The sequence below is a fragment of the Erinaceus europaeus genome, chromosome 5 (genome assembly GCF_950295315.1).
Source record: "Erinaceus europaeus chromosome 5, mEriEur2.1, whole genome shotgun sequence".
Taxonomy (NCBI): Eukaryota; Metazoa; Chordata; class Mammalia; order Eulipotyphla; family Erinaceidae; genus Erinaceus; species Erinaceus europaeus.
In genome coordinates, this window is record NC_080166.1 from 82,773,663 (window position 1) to 82,791,084 (window position 17,422).

Consider the following 17,422-nt stretch of genomic DNA (forward strand, 5'->3'; position numbering starts at 1 on the left):
CCAGGTTCAATCCCTAGCACTGCCATAAGCCAGAATGCTCTGGTTCCCCCCCCCCAATAAATAAATAAATAAATATATTTAAACTACACATGTATTATAATTGTTTAGACTCCCAACAGTAAATGCAAATGATTTTTACAATTGAAAAATTGATCTTGTGTATTTCTTTCTTTGCTTCCCATCCTTGCAGAATACATCTTAAATATATGAATCATACTGGTTCTCACCAAAGTAGCAGTGAACTTACTGCAACTGTTCATATGTACATGGTTTTACATGAAGTTAGTGTTTTTTGCTAGGGTGCTACTTACCAAATCTGAGTCTGTGTGTACTTTACAGAACAGTCTTTCCAAATCACACAGTGAAGAGAGTGGAGGACTCCAGTAACATTGGACAGGCACACATTCATGTTGTAGGAGTCAAACGGAGGGCCATCCCACTTCCCATTCAGATGTACTATCAGCAGCAACCAGTTTCTACTCCTGTTGTTCGTGTTGATTCTGTTCCTGATGTCTCTCCAAGTCCTTCACCTGCAGGTACTAATTTTTATTATGGTTTTAGTGATACTAATTAAATAGACAGACTAACTGAAAATATATTGACTACCTCTAGAGTTTGTAATTTTCCCCAATAGCTTTTTATCATATTCATAAGGCAGAATTATCAGGTGTTAATTTTAGCTATTTTCTCATGTAATATGTAAAGTATTTCATTTCATTATGGATTTTGACTTTCCCCCTATATTTTTAGGAATCCCTCATGGACCACAAAATGTAGGAAACCATTTTCAGAGGACTCCTATTACCAATCAATCTTCAAATTTGACTGCAACACAAATGTCTTTTCCAGTACAAGGTGTTCATACTGTGGCACAGACTGTTTCAAGAATTCCACCAAATCCTTCAGTTCATACCCACCAGCAGCAAAATGCTCCAGTGACTGTCATTCAGAGTAAAACTCCAATTCCTTGTGAAGTTGTTAAGGCTACAGTCATCCAGAATTCTATACCCCAGACAGCTGTTCCTGCTAGTATCACTGTAGGAGGCGGAGCTGTACAGAATTCTGTGGTTCAGAATCACAGTACAGGGCCGCAGCCCGTTACAGTCGTAAATTCCCAGACATTGCTTCACCATCCATCTGTAATTTCACAACAAAATCCATTACATACCGTGGTACCAGGACAGATAGCTTCTGGCACTCCTGTTACCGTAATTCAGCAAGCTGTCCCACAGAGTCATATATTTGGCAGAGTACAGAACATACCAGCATGTACTACAACTGTTTCACAGGGTCAGCAGTTAATCACCACATCACCCCAACCTGTGCAAACATCATCTCAACAGACATCAGCTGGTAGCCAGCCACAGGACACCGTTATCATAGCACCCCCACAATACGTAACAACTTCTGCATCCAATATTGTTTCAGCAACTTCAGTACAAAATTTTCAGGTAGCTGCAGGACAAATGGTTACCATTGCTGGTGTCCCTAGTCCACAGCCCTCAAGGGTTGGGTTTCAGAACATTGCACCAAAACCTCTCCCTTCTCAGCAAGTTTCACCAACCGTGGTACAACAGCCAATTCAACAACCACAGCAGCCACCCCAACAAAGCGTAGTGATTGTAAGCCAGCCAACTCAACAAGGTCAAACATACGCACCAGCCATTCACCAAATTGTTCTCGCTAACCCAGCAGCTCTTCCAACCGGGCCGACAGTTCAGCTAACTGGACAACCAAGCATAACTCCATCTTCCTCACCATCACCCTCCCCAGCTACTAATAACCAAGCCCCTACTGCCATGTCATCTTCTTCAACCCCTCAATCACAGGGACCACCTCCTACTGTTAGTCAGATGCTCTCTGTCAAAAGGCAGCAGCAGCAGCATTCACCAGCACCCCCATCACAGCAGGTACAAGTTCAGCAGCCACAAGTACAGATGCAAGTTCAACCACAGCAAACGAATGCAGGAGTTAGTCAGCCTGCTTCTGGTGAGTCAAGTCTGATCAAGCAGTTGCTGCTCCCAAAGCGTGGCCCCTCAACCCCGGGCGGCAAGCTTATTCTCCCAGCTCCACAGATTCCTCCCCCTAACAATGCAAGAGCTCCTAGCCCTCAGGTGGTTTACCAAGTGGCTAATAACCAAGCAGCAGGGTTTGGAGTACAGGGGCAAACTCCAGCGCAGCAGCTATTGGTTGGACAGCAAAATGTTCAGTTGGTCCAAAGTGCAATGCCATCGACAGGGGGAGTGCAAACTGTGCCCATCTCGAACTTGCAAATATTGCCAGGCCCACTGATCTCAAATAGTCCAGCAACCATTTTCCAAGGGACTTCTGGCAACCAGGTAACCATAACAGTTGTGCCAAATACAAGTTTTGCAACTGCAACTGTGAGTCAGGGAAATGCAACTCAGCTCATTGCTCCAGCAGGAATTTCCATGAGCGGAACGCAGGCAGGAGTTGGACTTCAGGTGCAAACACTTCCAGCTTCCCAAGCATCTCCAGCTGGACAATCATCTTGTACTATTGCTACTCCTCCATTCAAAGGTGATAAAATAATTTGCCAAAAGGAGGAGGAAGCAAAGGAAGCAACAGGTTTACATCTTCATGAGCGTAAAATCGAAGTCATGGAAAACCCGTCCTGCCGACGAGGAGCCATGAATGCCAGCAATGGGGATACAAAGGAAAATGAAATGCAGATGGGAAGTCTCTTAAATGGGAGAAAGTACAGTGACTCAAGTCTACCTCCTTCAAACTCAGGGAAAATTCAGAGTGAGGCTAATCAGTGCTCACTAATCAGTAATGGGCCATCGCTAGAATTAGGTGAGAACGGAGCATCTGGAAAACAGAATTCAGAGCAAATGGACATGCAGGATATCAAAACTGATCTGAAAAGACCTCTAGTTAATGGGATCTGTGATTTTGATAAAGGAGATGGTTCTCATTTAAGCAAAAACATTCCAAATCACAAAACTTCCAATCATGTAGGAAATGGTGAGATATCTCCAGTAGAACCCCAAGGGACATTAGATGCCACTCAGCAAGATACTGCCAAAGGTGATCCTCTAGAAAGAATTTCCAATGGACCTATATTAACTTTGGGTGGTTCACCATCTGTAAGCAGTATACCAGAGTCTGCAAGTGTGGCATCACAGCAATTTAGTGGTACTGATTTGCCTAATGGACCTCTAGCTTCAAGTTTGAATTCAGATGTGCCTCAGCAACGCCCAAGTGTAGTTGTCTCACCACATTCTACAACCTCTGTTATACAGGGGCATCAAATCGTAACAGTTCCCCACTCAGGATCAAGAGTGTCCCATTCTCCTGGCCTCTCATCTGATGTTCGGTCTACAAATGGCACAGCAGAATGCAAAACTGTCAAAAGGCCAGCAGAAGACAATGATAGGGAACCAGTCACCGGAATTCCAAATAAAGTAGGAGTTAGAATAGTTACAATCAGTGACCCCAACAATGCTGGCTGCAGTGCAACAATGGTTGCGGTGCCAGCAGGAGCAGATCCAAGCACTGTAGCTAAAGTAGCAATAGAAAGTGCTGTTCAGCAAAAGCAGCAGCCACCAACATATGTACAGAGCGCGGTCCCACAGGTAAGTCATGCTATTAGCACTTGGTGATTAGTAAATAGGATTTTTAGAGACTGATGCGATTTTTTTCTACATGTCTTACCGTGAAAAAACTGTCAGCTCACAAATGTAAAATGTACTTAAATTGTTATTCCTTTTCTCTCTTCTTTTGTAATATTAAGTACTTACTGTTAACTTGGGCAAATGGTTTAAAAATCTTTCTTGTTGTTGGGGAGTCGGGCAGTAGTGCAGCGGATTAAGCGCACGTGGTGGCAAATGGCAAGGACCGGCGTAAGGATCCTGGTTTGAGCCCCTGGCTCTCCACCTGCAAGGGAGTGAGTCAGTTCACAAGCGGTGAAGCAGGTCTGCAGGTGTCTGTCTTTGTCTCCCCTTCTCTGTCTTTCCCTCCTCTCTTTTCTCTCTGTCCTACCTATCATCAATGACGACATCAATAACAACAACAATAATTACAACAGTAAAACAACCAGGGCAACAAAAGGGAATAAATTTTTTAAAAAAGTATCTGTTGTTATATGCCCATATTAGTAATTTTGTAGATCCAAAACCAAAAGGTCACTTTTTTGGTCAAACTTTAAATATGGTTCTAGAGTTTAAGATGAGGGAGGTGGGTGTTTGCTGGTTAGTACTACATAAGAAATAGCAAATAGATTTTGACAATAGTTCTTTTCACAGTACTTCTGTAAAACAATGAGCCCCCTTTAATTGTATCAGATGTGTTCTTGTTATATTGGTGTATAAAAATATTTGCCTTTATTCTTTAAAAACTCCACTATAGATTTGTATGAACTATTCTGATATTCTTAAATTTGTATGTTTACTCCTTTGCTGCCACACTTCTGTTACTCACTTTTTAAAATCTAGTATCTCTACTTACCTTAGCAAATTAAAAGCTTCTAGTATTGGTGTTAATTGAATTGGGGACCCAGTGAGCCTGCAAAAAAATTTTTTGTTTAATATTTATTTATTCCCTTTGGTGCCCTTGTTTTTTGTTTTTTTTTTATTGTTGTTGTTAATGTTGTTGTTGGATAGGACAGAGAGAAATGGAGAGAGGAGAAGACAGAGAGAGGGAGACAAAGACACCTGTGGACCTGCTTCACTGCCTGTGAAGCGACTTCCCTGCTGGTAGGGAGTCGGGGGCTCAAACCAGGATCCTTACAACAGTCCTTGTGCTTTGTGCCACATGCACTTAACCCGCTGCGCTACCATAACCTGCCTCCTGCCTACAAAAATTTTAGGGACAAAATCCCACTTCACTGAAGCTAGGGGTTCACTTAACTGTGGTTTCTCACTTGCTTTCTGGATTACTTTTTCTAAAGCATTTTCTTTCATAACTATGACAAAGAACCTTCAGTGCCTATTGACATTCTGTTAAATAGTCTTCTGTTTTTGGTTTCTACTCTGCTTATGCCAATGACAGGATCTGTATCTTTATCATTAATACAGAATGTAGATTGGGGTGGGCAGCAGAATGGAAGACAACAGAATAACTTGCTTCAGAATAGTTCATCAACCATTATCAATCTTTTTTCAGATGACTGGATATAGCTGGGTAGTCTGCTCTGGAGACAAAAGTGAAATTTTAATTTCTATGTTAGCATTGCTAAAATCTTTTGCAAGGTACCTAAGTAACTTGCTTTGGTTTTTGTTTTAGTGGATATTATGTGCATTGCAATAATTAGTAGAGTTAAACTAGAAAATAATCTTTACTAAGATGAGCTGTTGTACAAGTGAGTTTTTAATTTCTTAAATATACTAATACTTTTAAACAGTCAATGTCTGGTATGTAATAAGACTCAGTAAATTGGATTTTATATTTTCCTTATATTTATTACTTTCTCAGTTTATTCTGATTACCTCATTCTCTTTCCTTAGTTTTTTTTTTTTTTTTGTAATCCTAAATAATTGTAATAGATGCCACTATGGGATGGTGTCTTTAATGCTCATTTTTTATCTTTAATTTTCCAATAATTAAATAATGATATCTAAGTAACAAGGTATAATCAGTAACAGTGACTATGACTTGTGCTAGAAATTTTAGACTAAAGTATTTTCTTATGTAATGCTCTAATACTCCCAACTTCATTTGGTAAAAATTGATATATATATATATGTATATGTATATGTATATGTATATGTATTGTCAGTGCCAGGGCTTCTTCCCTCTGGGTTGACTTTTTCAGATAGAAGAGACATAGATGGGGGAGAGAGGGATAGGCTCTATAGCACTGAAGCTTCTGCCAGTGCAGTGGGGGATGAGCTAGCAACTGGGACATCTGCAGAGTAGCCACTTTGCCAGGTGAGCTGTCTTGCCTAGTGAGTCCTCATTGTTAACTGAGAGATCTGGCATCAATCAGGTTGATGACTGACTCACCCAGGATCACCAGCTAGTAAGAGGGATGCTGGAATAAAACCTGGGTGTGTATGTTCGAAATGAAAGTTAGTGCTTTTATCCCATTTTTTTGTTTTTCTAAACATATCTCTTTACAACAGTCTGGAAAATCCATTTGTATCTAACTTAATACTTATTAGAATTGTTATGTACAGGGATATGTTTGCCAGTATATAAGTTTGGGATATTAATGCAAAAACATTTAAATATGGGACATATATGTATCTAATTAAGGTCACAAAATCAATGTATTTTACTTCTTACCTGAAAAGTATATTCTAAAATTCCTTGTAGTTTATTTTGAAGTGCAATAAATACATTCTTTTTTTTAAAGAATGTATTTATTTATGAGATAGATAGGAGAGAAAGAACCTCACTCTGGTACTTTGCTGCCAGGGATCGAACTCAGGAAGGACTTCATGGTTAAGAATCCAGTGCTTTATCCACTGCGCCACCTCCCAGACCACAATAAATACATTCTTTGTTTTTGCTATTTGTTTAGCATGTAGAAACTTAAATTTTAGGGGTGGGGTAGATAGCATAATGGTTATGCAAAGAGACTCTCATGCCTGGGGCTCCAAAATCCCAGGCTCAATCCCCCACACCACCATAAGCCAGAGTTGGGCAGTGCTCTGGTCAGTCTCTCTCTCTCTCCATCTCTCTCAAAAATAAAATAAATAAAATATTAAAAAAATAAACTTAAATTTTAGTTAGAAAAATGACATAATCATGTATCGTGTGGAGAATGAAGTAAAGGACTAGGATTCTTAGAAGATAACGTGATGAAAAAGGTTTGGTAAGTTTTCTTTGAAAGAGGAGGTTTGGGGTCCTTCTTAACCAACTGATAGAAAACCATTTGCATTGTTATCCAGATTTTTGAATTTTCTTTCTTTATCTTTTTAAAATATATTTTTAATAAGAAAGATACCGAGTGAGAGAGACCTGAGCACTGCTCAGCTCTGGTTTAAGGTTTGCGGGAGTTTAAACCTGGGACCACAGGAGCCTCAGGCATGAAAGTCGTTTGCCTAACTATTATGCTATCTCCCCAGCCCATTTTAATTTTTTTATATTTTTAATTTATTAATGAGAGGGATAGAAGAGAGAAGAGAGAAGAGAGAGAGAGAAAGAGAGAGAGTGAGAACCAGACATTATCTGGTACATGTGCTGCCAGGGATTGAATTTAGGACCTCGTGCTTGAGAGTCCAGTGCTTTATCCACTGTGCAACGTCCCGGACCACCGATTTTAATTTTTTATTATGTATTCATTTATTATTGGTTAGAGACAGAGAGAAAAAGGGAGATAGAGACAGACAGACACCTGCAGCCCTGCTTCACCATTCATGAAGCTTTCCCCCTTGCAGGTTGGGACCAGGGGCTTGAACCTGGACCCTTGCACACAATAATGTGTGCTCCTAACCAGGTGCACCACTGCCTGGCCCCTTTGAATTTTCTTTCTATATTCTTTGAGTTGTATTTTAAACCTTAGTTTAACAGCATTATATTCGTTATTTGAATTGGAGTCTTAAAGTAGTAGATGAAAGAGGATTTCAGTGGTGATTTTTCAGCCAAACTTTGATATTTCCACCATTTCAAGGGGTCTGGGAATGTTAAGGTGGCATCTGAACCCCAGGGAGGGACTTCCAGATTTGCAGAATTCTCAGGGCTAGAAAGATTGCGGGGAAATCTCCCTGCTGAGAATAGCCAACAGGTAATTCTCCCGAATACCATTGTCATTTCATTTTACTTTTCTTGATTTTGTTCCTTCCCATCTCCATTAATCAGCAATGTTAATTTTACTGCAGGAAAATAAATGGCAAATAAATGTTGACTTTGTGTTTAATTAATGCTTAGCAGTATAGTTTATATAAATAACAAAGTAAATTTTACCTACCTTAAGGCAAATTTTATTTTTAGCTAGTTATTTTTTATATTTTTGTTTATTTATTTCCTTTTGTTGCCCTTGTTTTATTGTTGTTGTTATTGAAGTCGTCTTGTTAGACAGGACAGAGAGAAATGGAAAGAGGAGGGGGAGAGAAAGATAGACACCTGCAGACCTGCTTCACCACCTGTGAAGCGACTCCCCTGCAGGTGGGGAGCCGAGGCGGGATCCTCACAGCAGTCCTTGCACTTTGTGCCACCTGCGTTTAACCTGTTGCACTACCGCCGGCTTCCTTAGCTAGTTATTTTAATGTGTTATTTGAATGTTAAAGTACAACCTATTAGGAAACTGTTTCTGAAAAGCTCACCTTTTGCCACTAGTCATGAATTGGTAGCTCCTGGAATCATGCAACTAGATTATCACATACAAATATGAAGTATAGTAAATTTTAAATACTACCTGAAGAGTTAACTTTTTTTTCATCTTTTCATGACATGACACACCAAATTTTCACATGTAAAAGTAGTTTACTTAAGGATGTGCCTAATGAGGTCTTTTTTAATGTATATATATATTTTTCCCAGTTTCCTGTCCTTCACACATGATATGCTACTGATTTGGTGCTGTCTCATTTATCTTAGTCACTTTCTAAGAGCTTAAATTACTCAACCCAACTGAAAGCAGATCACTAGCCTCAAGGGGGCAGGCGTTTAATCATGGCCATATCAGAGGGCTCATCTTGTTGTGAGAGCAGTGCAAATACTAAACCAACTGCTGCACAGATTTGTAGACTGGTAGCATATTATGAAACCTAAGAAAAATATTACCACTAAACAGAATGCTTTTGTTTGCATTTCAATGTGTCCTTACAGGACAGATTTGGTATGTGTTGACTAGGTGTGTAATTAGAGGGAAATTATTAGTTGTTCAAGAAAATGAGGTGTTAGAGCAGTAAGAGCTGTAGATATTATTTTGTCAAAAACCATTACTCTTTAAGAGTTGAAATAACTTTTCACACTTAAAACAATCTTCTTTTCCAGTGATTTCTGCTATCGTCTACTTTCTCTCTCTAAAGAGCTTGTACATTTAGATTGCCATTCACATCACATTTACAATAAATCTAATTATTCTTGTAAGTATTTGAAAGTCTTCTTCGATAACTGTTTAGAATACACTTTCCCTTCTCCTCTGACTAGATTTATAGGTGTGATGATTTGCGGTTTAACAGTCATGCTGTTTTACCTCAGCCAGTTCCAGTTTTAAGTAACTTTCAAAATGTGTGCTTAGAATTGAGCAGTCTTACAGTATTACATAGCATAGAATTTATTTTTAAAATAGGTTATGACTTTTGTATTTTCTAATACAGTTCAAACTTTTGTATTCTAATAGTTTTAAGGCTTAGAACTAAGAAGAAAGTAAACATTTACCAGTCTCTAATTCCAAGTCTTGTATTAGAATGTATTGTCACTTTAATCTAGAATTTTCAACCATAACAAGTTCTTAGAAAAGTGACAACAATTTTTTATATTTCTTATTTTTTATTAAAATTTGCTTTTATTAAACAAATTTTAATAAAAATGACACTACTTTAACATTTCAGGTTAATTTTACATTAGAAAGGAAACCAACAAAATTGTTTTGTACCCTTTGTGTGAATTTATTTTTCTGGTCACTTATTACTGTAATTGTACTTTTTCCTTGATTTATAAAAATCAATAATATAAAAATTTATTTCTGGGTAGAGTGGGATTATAATATAGAGTAATTATCAAGAGCTGATAGTTCAAAAATCATGATTTAAAACCTTTTACATTTACCTTTGAATTATGAGTAATGAATGATGTGTCATCTTGAAGTAAATAATTATGTTCAGGAAAGATAAAGTTTTCCACCCTAAAATATATTTTACATTTTCAGTAACACTTTTTCCCTTCAGGGTCATCACTACCTGTGTAATTCCACCATTCAGGCAGACCCCTCCCTCCTCCCCCCAAAAAAATAAGAGTTAGAGAGGAGAAATAATACTATTCCTATTTTTCATAAAAAGATTTTTTCACATAAGTTGTTTAAATCAGCATATATTCCTTAAATTAGCGATATTTCTTAACATTTGGAGTTAAAATACCCTAATATGGTTCCCTATTAAATTTTTTATATCAGGTTCTGTAATGGAAAAAGTAGGATAGACGGGGGTAGATGGCTAATGTTTATGCAAAGAGACTCTCATGCCCAAGGCTCCAGTGTCCCAGGTTCAACCCCCTGTACCACATAAACCATAACTGAACATTGTTCTGGTAAAAAATAGAAAAAAGAAAGAAGGAATTTTTTTTTTTTTTTTTAAGAGAAAGACTAGCTAGAACACTGGTCAGCTCTGGCTTATGGTGGTGTTGGGGATTGAACCTAGGACTCAGAGCCTTAGGCATGCAAGTCTTTTGGAGAATCATTATGCTGTCTCCCCAGCCCTAAAAGTTCGTTTTTAGCATTTATAAAAATAAAATAAACAATTTACAAATATTTAACAAGGTAGTAAAATAGCTTACTTAACTGTGTGCTAACAAAAGATTTTAACCTTGTACATTCTGAGATACTTGTATCTTGTCACTATTATCTGAATTTGAGTGAAAGTGATCTTCTGGGTTTCTCCAGATTTTTAAATTTTCAATTTTTATGCAGTATTTTAACATTTTTGTTTCAAGAAAACACTGGTTAATTTTGAGATAAATACAGGGTTTTTTTTGCAAGGAGGTTTATCGCTGGGGCTCGGTGCCTGCACTATGAATCCACTGCTCCTATATGCCATTTCCCCCATTTTGTTGCCCTTGTTGTTGTCATTATTATTGTTGTTGTCATTGCTGGATAGGACAGAGAGAAATCGAGAGAGGAGGGGAGACAGGGAGAGAAAGATAGACACCTGCAGACCTGCTTCACTACCCGTGCAACCCCCACCCCCTTGCAGGTAGGGAGCCAGGGGCTTGAACTGGGATCCTTATGGCCGTCCTTGTACTTTGTGCCATGTGCGCTTAACCCCAAATACAGTTTCTAATGTAACCTTTCCTTTCTCTCTGACCCGTTTTTTTTTTTTCTCTCTCTCTTTTTTACTTTTACTTTTATTTTTTTTACCAGAGCACTGATCAGCTCTGACTTATGGTAGTACCGGAGATTGAACCTGGGACTTCGGAGCCTCAATCTTGAGAGTCTCTTTGCATAACCATTATGCTATATACCCTCACCTTCCAGGTTAATTTCTGTGGATAGACTTTTGTAGTTATTGACCTGTCCGTGTCCCCAAAATTGCTATCTCTCTTCCAGAGTATTGCTTCCCTTTGAGATGTCTGTATTAATACTATTCCTAGGCCCTTCATCTATAATTTCTCTAATCTCTCTACCACACTATAAATTCCATTTTCTTTATGAGTGAGGAAAGTGGATATGTTGCTCAGGGTCAACAAAACTATTAAAAGACAGTGAAAAATTGAGTCCTGATTACAAAATTTCCTGCCCTTAATACCAAAATTCATGTTTTTTTTTTCATTCATGTGTTTGTTTTCTCACTAGGTAATCGTAAATCTTAGGAGTGGATCCTATTATAGGAAGAAATGTAGGCTTTCCCCCTTAGAACTTATAGCTCAAATGTTCTTACGCCTTCGCATTTCTGATAATTTTTTCAGGAGTTGGGCGGTAGTGCAGTGGGTTAAGTGCACGTGGAGCAAGGCGCAAGGACCAACAGTAAGGATGGCCGTTTGAGTCCCTGCTCCCCACCTTCAGGGGAGTCGCTTCACAGGCTGTGAAGCAGGTCTGCAGGTGTCTTTCTCTCCCTGTCTTCCCCTCCTCTCGCCATTTCTCTCTGCCCTATCTAACAAAGTCGACATCAATAACAACAACAGTAATAACTACAACAACAATAAAAAACAACAAGGGCAACAAAAGAGAAAATAAATCAATAAATATAAAAAATTTTAAAAATAAAATTTTCATTTCAGCATTTTATAATTTTTTATTTGTGTACTATGACCTTATGTGTTTAACCTTTGTCTTTTTAATTCCCAAGACTTTCCATCTGAGTCTTATAGTAGTTTCTAACAAATAAACTGATTTTTATCTGACTTTCCAATACCTTATAATGAACAAATATAGTCATTTCTTCCAAAATGTTAATTTACTATTATTAAGCAGTGCCTTGAAAATAATAAAAAATAATAAAGTTCCTGTCTAGTGTAAAAAAAAAAAAAAAAAGAAATGTGTTTTTCCCTTTGTGGTATAAGACGAGAAAAATCTGAGGTAGAGCTTCAAAGAAAGTGTGTTGCCTCTGTGTTTTAGGCTACTTTGTAGCTACGGAAGGTTTTTTTTTTTTTTTTTAGAGAGAAAGGGATTAGATTGAGGGGGGAAATTAAATTACTTATATTTAAAACACTTGTGCTTATGATAGGAATTTTACTCTTATCTCCTGAAAGCAATAAATGGGGTAACTTTAGAGACTAAAGTTGTTAAAATAGATGCTGCAAAATATTTACAGAATTCCTTAAATGTTTATATCATTCTGAATGTCTAAAATTTTCTTTGCTTTTTAACCATGCTTTTATGTTATCGTCATTAAAACTCTAAAACATATGCAGAGAAATAATTTGCCACTGATTTGTTCTTGTGAGGCACACACATAAGTCATGGATAAATTGATGGTGTATTCTCAGTTAAATTTCTATCTTCACCTAATTTTATTTCTGTCAATGAATACATTCTAAATAATGTATATTATATAACAATAACAATGTGTTCCTGTAACTCAAGGAAATAATTTAACTTCCTAGATACATTTGTAAAAGACTTTGTTTTTAAAAATCTATTTAGTAGTTACTAAAAAAACACAAGTAAATTCCAAACTTTACAAGTGCATAACAGCTATTATTGTGTTCAAGTTCATAAACCTGCATAATAGGAATGTTTTTCGCTGCCATCTCACAAATGACACGGTTGTGCTTTTTCCTAGAACACTCCTCTGACACCTTCACCAGCTGTACAAGTGCAGAGCCCGCCCAGCAGTTCTCAGCCTTCTCCCTTCAGTACGTCCGGTCAACAGGGGGATCCAGTGAGAAAGCCTGGACATAACTTCATGTGTCTGTGGCAGTCTTGTAAAAAGTAAATGGCACTTTTATTTGATATATACAATTGTTCTTCTGAACTGCTTTACATTTAAATTTCTTTTTTTTTTTTTTTGCCTCCAGGGTTACTACTGGGTCTCAGTGTCTGCACCACAAATCCACTGCTCCTGGAGGCCATTTTTTTCCTTTTAACCTCATTGTTTTACCATTGTTGTGGTCATTATTACCGTTGTTATTGATGTTGTTGTTGTTGTTGGATAGGACAGAGAGAATGAGAGAGGAGAGTAAGACAGGGGGAGAGAAAGACAGACACCTGCAGACCTGCTTCACCGCCTGTGAAGTGACTCCCCTGCAGGTGGGGAGCCGGGGGCTTGAACCGGGATCCTTCTGCCGGTCCTTCTGCTTTGCACCATGTGCGCTTAACCCACTGTGCTACCACCTGACCCCCTAAATTTCTTTTTTTGGGGGGGGAGTTTGTTTTTTTTGCCTACAGGGTTATAGCCGGGGCTCAGTGCCTGCACCATGAATCCACTGCTCCTGGAGACCATTTTTTCCCCTTTTGTTGCCCTTGTTGTTTTATCATTGTTGTGGTTATTAATATTGTTGTTATTGTTGGATAGGACAAAGAGAAATGGAGAGAGGAGGAGAAGACACAGAGGGGGAGAGAAAGATAGACACCTACAGATCTGCTTCACCGCCTGTGAAGCAACTCCCCTGCAGGTGGAGAGCCGGGAGCTCGAACTGGGATCCTTATGCTACATTTAAATTTCCACCATCTATAACTTAATGCAACTTTAATTTTGAAACCACGTGCTTTTGGCAAAAATGTTTAGAGTGACATTATGGTCAAGAGATTGCCCAGCAGTAGGGAACACACTTTACTGTGTGCAAGGTTCAAATCCCAGCCATAGATTCCATGGTTCTCTCAATCTCCATAGATGACTGAGCAGTGACAGCTTGTTTTTACCTTTTCTCTGTCCCTCTGTGTGTCTGTACTTGAAATTAAAGAAATGAAAAACGAAAAGAAAAAACTGACCCAGAAGCAGTGGAACTGTACATGCAGGAGGTCCTCGAGCCATAAGAAGGGCAGTGTTTTGCCTCCATGGCAAGGCACAGGGCTTCCACTCCTGAGTTCCCGAGTCTGATCATCTCCACAGTGTATGCTAAAGTGATACGCTAGTTCTCTTTATTTACTAAACTAATAGGTTTACTTTCGACTGAGGCAGAGAGAAATTGAGAGGGAAATGTCAGATCAAGTAGGTGAGAGAGAGAGATGCTTGAAATACTGCTTCACCACTCATGAGACTTCCCCCCTGCAGCTGGGGCCCAGGGGCTGAGCCAGGGTCCTGTGCATGGGACTGTGTGCACTTTACCAGATGCTCCACCGCACAGTCTTTGTTTTAGTGGTTTTCAGGGGCCGGGCAGCAGAGTGCACATCCCACCATACGCAAGGACCCAGTTTCAAGCCCCTGTTCCCCTCCTGCAGATGAGAAGTAATGAATCAGCGCTCCAGGTATCTCTCTTTCTCTCTCCCTCTGCACCTCCCCCTTTCTTCACAGTTTATTTCTATCAATCAAAAAGGAAAGAAACAGTATGGCTACAAGAATAGGCAGATTCACTGTACAGGCACCAAGCCCCCAGCGGTAACCCTTGTGGTAAAATAAATAAGTAAGCGAATTAATAAAACTGATACTTGTTTATATTCCATGACCCTCATATGGAAAGTGTCATTCATTGCTCAATGGTAGGGAATTAGTATATTTAAACTAGTCATATTCAAAATGACTATTGATAAAGTTACATTGACATCTTACTCTATTTGTAAATGTTTTCTGTTCAGTTCACTTGTTCTTATGTTTTCTTTGGTTTTGAGTATTTTATGTAATTCTGTTTTCTCGTTTCTCTTAGTATATTAATTATGTGCATTTTAAGGTTTTTTTTTTTGTTGTTGTTTTTTTTGCGGCCTGGGATATGACACTTGCATAAATTGTACTCTCAAAGCATGGGGTCCCAGGTTCAGTCATTGGCATTGCACATGCCATAGTAATGTTCTGCTGTTCTCTCTCAGGCCCACACGATCTCTCTCTTTCAATATTTCTCTCTTTCATAAATAATTCAATAAATATTTTTGAAAAATATTTGTTATGGTGTCCTAGTTCAAAAATATGTATTTTTAAAATATTTTAAATTATCTTTATTTATTGGCTAGAGGCAGCCAGAATTCAAGAGGGAAGGGGAGATAGAGGAGAGGCTGCCTTGTTTCACCACTTGTTAAACTTTCTCACTGCAGGTAGGGACCAGGGGCTGGAACCTGGGTCCTTATGCACTGTAATACACTGTAATTTGTATGTCCAACCAGGTGCACCACCACCTGGTGCCCCAAAATATGTATTTATAACTAATGTAAGTCAGCTATAACATACTGTTTCGTGTGCAGTACAGATACCTTGTGACAGATTATTCTTTTTATTCTTATTTTTTTGTATTTCTTTATTGAGGGATTAATGGATTATAGTTGACAGTAAAATACTATAGTTTGTACAGTATGAAGCACAATGACCCACACAAGGATGGCGGTTCGAGCCTCCGGCTCCCCACCTGCGGGGGGGGGGGGGGGTTGCTTTGTAAGTGGTGAAGCATGTCTGCAGGTGTCTGTCTTTCTACTCCCTTTTATCTCCCCTCCCCTCTCAAATTCAATACAATAAAAAAATGGCCTCCAGGAACAGTGAATTTGTGGTGCTGGCAGCAAGCTCCAGAGATAACCCTAGAGGAAAAAAAAAAAAGACTTATTTTGTTTTAAAAGGGGATTTTACTGCTGTAAAAGGCATTTGAAAGCTACTGTTTTAAGAACATGTTACTTTTCATGTAGACCTATTTAATAGGTATTTCAGAGAAGGTGAATGAAAAGAATTTCCCTTTGGGAGTTACATAATCCAATTTATACTTCTATTAGTAATGATTAATGGTAAAAGTAACATATTTAGAGGATATCAAATCTAAGAATGCATTTTCTTTCTTTCTTTCTTTCTTTCTTTCTTTCTTTCTTTCTTTTTTTTCCTCCTCTTTTTACCAGCTCATCTCTAGCTTATAGTGGTGCTGGGGGGGGATTGAAACTGGGACTCTGGGGCCTCAGGCATGAGGGTCTCTTTGCATAACCATTATGCTATCTACCCCTGCCCAGGATGCATTTCAAATGTGAAAGCTGTTCTCTGTAGAAAACAGGGGCTTTCACTTAATAAACTGACATTCACCACCTTCTGAAGTGATGTTGAAGTTCAAAATGAAGGGATTCTTACTGAATCTTAAGATCCAATGCTAAGGTTTTATTACTTGTACTACATAATTTTAACTAATTTTTGTATCAGTGAATGATTGAAACTTGAATATTGGTTAGTCTGGTGGGAAATAACAGAAAACATTAACATCAGCCTATATCATACAAGTGAATAAGGACTTGTTAATATCTAGAACTCTTATTCTCAGTAAAGATACTTCTGATTTTTCCTGAATTTATCAACCAAGATTTGTAATTCATGATACTATATTATTGCCAGTGGCTGCTAATTCTAGTCAGTTTGCCAGTTGCTTTTGAAATCAGTCAGAAAGCAATACTTTCCTTTCATTAAGTTTCCTCATTTTTACTTTCTGTTTGGCACAGAAAAGACTTTTAGTCCATATTTACTAAGTATGTCAAAAATTAACTAGATTGATTCTATAGTCAGTAGTTCTCTGTTGACTTTGTGTGTGTGTGTGTGTGTGTATGTGTGTTATCCTGCCTTCTCAACTCTTAAGATAACAGATTAATGTCTTGGGAACCAGGTGGTGGCGCAACAGTTCAATGCACATAGTACTAAGTGCAAGCACCAGCTAAAGGATCCAGGTTCGAGCCCCTGGTTCCTTACCTGTAGGGAGGATACCTCACAAGTGGTATAGCAAGTCTGCAGGTGTCTTTCTCTCTTCCACGTTCTCCATCTCTCCCTTTTAATTTCTCTCTGTTCTATCAAATAAAATGGTGTTGGGCTGCGCCACGGAGAAGAGAGAGAGGAGATCCAGAGCAAATGGGGTACACAAATCTTGATTATTGGATCAGGAGGGTGGGTCAGGCCACGTGGAGTCAGCCAAAAATGGCTTTCCCGGAAACCTCACCACCCTGGGGAGAGGGGGGGAGGGAGAGAGAGAGAGAGAGAGAGAGAGAGAGAGAGAGAGAGCACGCAAGAGAGCAAGAGGCGGACGCTGAGGGAGAGAGAGAGCTAGCGCCAGGGCGGAAATGGGAGGGCTTTATTGGGCAACCACCCTGAGTGAGATGTCGGGACAGGATTGGTTGAAAAGGGCGCAGGGAGTGGCAAAACCTGCATCTGTATAATTCTCCAACAAAATGGGGGAAAAGAATAGCTGCCAGGAGCAGTGGATTCATAGTTCCGGCACTGAGCCCCAATGATGTTAACCCTGGAGGTTAAAATAT

At 38.9% G+C, this 17,422-nt stretch overlaps 1 protein-coding gene across 2 annotated transcripts in view; it reads left to right on the forward strand.

Moving 5' to 3' along the window:
* The window catches only part of ARID2 (AT-rich interaction domain 2), a 48,754-nt gene that overhangs the window by 14,914 nt on the left and 16,418 nt on the right, over positions 1-17,422 (forward strand). For both annotated transcript variants that reach the window (XM_060191448.1, XM_060191449.1), the window contains exons 8-10: positions 340-536; positions 751-3,599; positions 12,849-12,997. In XM_060191448.1, the coding sequence (XP_060047431.1) occupies positions 340-536; positions 751-3,599; positions 12,849-12,997 (3,195 nt within the window). The remainder of the gene's footprint in view (positions 1-339; positions 537-750; positions 3,600-12,848; positions 12,998-17,422) is intronic.